The sequence below is a fragment of the Sinocyclocheilus rhinocerous genome, unplaced genomic scaffold (assembly GCF_001515625.1).
Source record: "Sinocyclocheilus rhinocerous isolate Xijiao unplaced genomic scaffold, SAMN03320098_v1.1 scaffold368, whole genome shotgun sequence".
NCBI classification, from domain to species: domain Eukaryota; kingdom Metazoa; phylum Chordata; class Actinopteri; order Cypriniformes; family Cyprinidae; genus Sinocyclocheilus; species Sinocyclocheilus rhinocerous.
The window spans coordinates 253,081-256,808 of record NW_015664681.1 but is presented as its reverse complement, the minus strand read 5'-3'; the positions used below and the strand labels follow the sequence as shown (position 1 = coordinate 256,808).

At 39.2% G+C, this 3,728-nt stretch overlaps 1 protein-coding gene across 1 annotated transcript in view; it reads left to right on the top strand.

Annotated features, from left to right (window-relative positions):
• cpeb1b (cytoplasmic polyadenylation element binding protein 1b) overlaps nucleotides 1-1,812 on the top strand; it is a 10,176-nt gene extending 8,364 nt beyond the window's left edge. Inside the window, exons 10-12 of the mRNA XM_016541062.1 lie at nucleotides 57-151; nucleotides 327-407; nucleotides 524-1,812. Of these exons, the coding sequence (XP_016396548.1) occupies nucleotides 57-151; nucleotides 327-407; nucleotides 524-634 (287 nt within the window). The 3' untranslated portion in view covers nucleotides 635-1,812. The remainder of the gene's footprint in view (nucleotides 1-56; nucleotides 152-326; nucleotides 408-523) is intronic.
• The last annotated feature ends 1,916 nt before the right edge of the window (nucleotides 1,813-3,728 follow it).

Here is a 3,728-nt window from a genome sequence, read left to right as displayed (position 1 = left end):
ATATATATATATATATATATATATATATAAAATATATATTTTGCTCTCTCTCCCAGGATCTGGACGTGTAACCTTTAACAACCAGCGCAGTTATCTGAAAGCTGTGAGTGCTGCATTTGTTGAGATAAAGACGCCCAAATTTACAAAGAAGGTAAAGTGGAACTTTGAAACCCAGTGTTTTACACCATTATGGTGTTTCACATACGGAGTCTATATGGTAATTTGAGTTCAGTTGGCACTACGTTTAGTCATATTTGCAAATTACACTCTTGTATGCCACTCTGTACCTTTTATTTTTCTTTATGGGAACTGTCTTCCTCCTTTAGGTTCAGATTGACCCATACCTGGAGGATGCCATCTGTCAATCATGCAGTCGTGAGCCTGGGCCATTCTTTTGCAGGGACAAGGTGAGGGTTTTTATTTATTTTTTTTTTTTTTTCCCGCTAAACTTCTTTCTGATCTGTGCGTGTCTCTGTTCATAAGTGCATTAATGTGTACCATATAATGAATTTCTCTTCCCCAGACCTGCTTCAAATACTTCTGTCGCTCCTGCTGGCATAGGCAGCACTCCATGGACATCCTCAGTAACCACCGCCCTCTGATGCGCAACCAGAAGAAGCGGGACGCCAACTGAAACCACGCATGGCAGCACGATGCCTCAGCCTGGATGTCCATTGCGCCTGCTCAAGAGTCGGCCCCCCTTCAAAAGGCCCTCCCAGGAGTTGGGGCATGGGGAAACACTGTAGAAAGTTCACTGTTGCACTTTCTTTTTAGTTTGGCTTGTTCACTTTGGCACTGTACACAGTGAGATGGGTTAGCTGGGGCCCATGGATGGGAAGACCCAGAGTTTTGAACTAAGTTGAGATTCAGGCCATGGGTTGAAGGTTTATTTTTTATTTTTTATTTTTTCTCGTTTTTTTCCCCCCTTTATATAGGTTGCTATTTTGTTTTGGTAAATCATTCTAAAGTCTCATTGTTTAACAGAAGGAAGCCATACAGTGCCTTTAATTGGTTTTCCCTTTCCACACTAGCTGCTTTTTCTTTCTGGCACTTTTTTTTTTTGCCAATGTTTTACTTTTTTTGAGATGCAACTACAAAAGCCAGATTTTCATCATGACATTTTTCACTGTTTTAGTTTTCATAAATTTTTACATGAAACAGTTTTAAGGTATGGCATGGAAAAGGTTGAACCGCAATCTACCTGGCGGATTTTTAATTTTGCGGGTTTTTTTTTTTCCCCCCTCTGTTTTTGGAGTATTTTTGCCTTAGTGTTCTGTTTGGTAGAACAAGAGATTTGCGCATAACCCTGCAGATCTAATTGCCAATCCAGATCAATTTCAGTGCGTGCCTCCACTAGGCGTTGCTTTTACTGCTCTCGATCAGATTTCAAACCAACTTGATATATTAATCCTGAAATGAGAATGGCCATCGACTGCACGTAGTTTTATTGCACTTTTTAATTTGCACTTTGTAAAGGGGTAGGTTTTTAAATCACTTATATTGTACATCAGCAGGTATTGTGGGTGTGAGCCCAAATGGCTGCTTGTTGAATTTAAAACCACAGACTTCCCTTGAATGTACCAAGAGCCTTAGCAGACTAAATGCAAATGTCACTTTAATCCTCCTCTGCTGAATGTCTGAATGGATAACATTACTTTCAGAACTAAAACGGTTTTCTCTTCTCACCATATGCATTCCATGCAGAGCTATTTCTCAAGCTCCTCTGTCATTCTACCTCGTTGTCTGCCAAGTTTGCTTACAAAGGTGAAGTTTGAATTTTTGACTGGGCACAATAAAGGTGTTTAAGCATTACTCATGCTGTGTGACTAGGTTTCTTTAAAAAGGCCTGTGTATGCGTGTATATATTTGGGGGGAAAAAATACATTTAAAGGTATGCAAGTACATTTATTATTATAATTTTTTTATTTATTTTTTAACTCCATTTACTATTATAGTTTTGAAAACTGCTGTTTAAAGGGGTCATATGATGGGATTTTCAATTTGTTTGTTTTTTTTTTTCTCTTTTTGGAGTGTTACAAGCTCTTGGTGCATAAAGAAGATCTGTAAAGTTGCAAAGACTAAAGTCTCAAATCCGAAGAGATATTCTTTATAAAAGTTAAAGAGTCAGCCACACCTACCTAAAACTGCTTGTTCTAACATGCCCCCACATGTCTACGTCACGATGTGGGAAGATTTGCATAACACCGCCCAAATGTTCACAAAGAAGGCTAACTTTTATTCTCGCTGTAGTATTGCCGCCGCCGCCGTGTGAAGGCGCTGTGTTTCGTTGTGAAAGCGAAACTACTTTGTTTGGCCTTCCAAAAGAGGACACGACTAGACATCAGTGGTTAAGTTGTATTTACAACACTGTTCCAGAACAGTTCAACCCAAATATTCAGATGTGTGCAGCACATTTTATGGAGGACTGTTTCCTGATCCTGGGAGAGTAGACTACAATGCCGGCTGTTCTGACTCGCAGACTGTATGTATGTTTGTTTTTGTTTTGTTTTTTATATTTAAAGAATTTGCCACTGACGATCCAAACGTGAGTTTTGAGCAGTGTAGAGTAGCACTTTGTCGTTTCTCCGATCACAAATGCAGACATGGTTTTATGATTACGCGGCGTGATGCAACGTGTAAAAAGACCGTTCAAGTCATTATAATCCGTAATTATGTCCCCACTGGATGCAATATGGAAGTAAAATAATGGCATATGTCTTTGAAACAAAGTATGTTGAATAGCACTAACTGAAAAAATGCATTGCATTAACACTGCATGTATGTTAATGCCTTGTATTTCCAGGGCTTGCATTTTTAGGTCCCGAAATTTAACATGGTGGTTTATTTAAGCTGTGAATATTTCAATTCAAAATAATTCTCACATTTTCATAATTAAAAATTCAATAATTCATATTCACCTTCCAAATTCGCTTCCACATTCAGTGGTTGCTGAATTTTAACCACTGAATTTGTGGAAGCGAATTTGGAAAGTGAAATAAAATGGACTGAAATTTTCCTGTCGAATATTATACATTGTATTTTTAAACAGATTGAATATTTTAGAAGTGAATTCTGGAAGTTAAATATGAATTATTGAATTTAATTATGAAAATGTGTGAAATATTTTGAATTGAAATATTCACAGCTTAAAGGGGTCAATTTTTCCTTTCTCTTTGGAGTGTTACAAGCTGTTGGTGCATAAAGAAGATCTGTAAAGTTGCAAAGACTAAAGTCTCAAATCCAAAGAGATATTCTTTATAAAAGTTAAGAGTCAACCACGCCTACCTAAAACGGCTCGTTCTAACACGCCCCCACATACCTACGTCACTATCTGGGAAGATTTGCATAACGCTGCCCAAATGTTCACGCAAAGAAAGAAGGCATAACTTTTATTCTTGCTGTAGTATTGTTGCCGCAGCCATGTCGGAAAGGCGCCGTGTGCTTCGTTGTGAAAGCGAAACTACTTTGTTTGGCCTTCCAAAAGAGGACGATATCGCTTTGTCATGCCTGGAGCTGATCTCTGCTGGTCGCTGAGGAAATACTTCAACTTCGAGCTGTCGATCGGCCAGATCGGCTTTCACCATAGAGGAAGCGGAGTCCAGCCTGGGGTCGTCACACGTGGTTGCCGCAGGCATCACAGTATGGTAAGGGCGTAACATTTCCGTCACACGCTTGAGGAATTCGACCAATCACAACGCACTGGATAGCTGGCCAATCAGAGCACACCT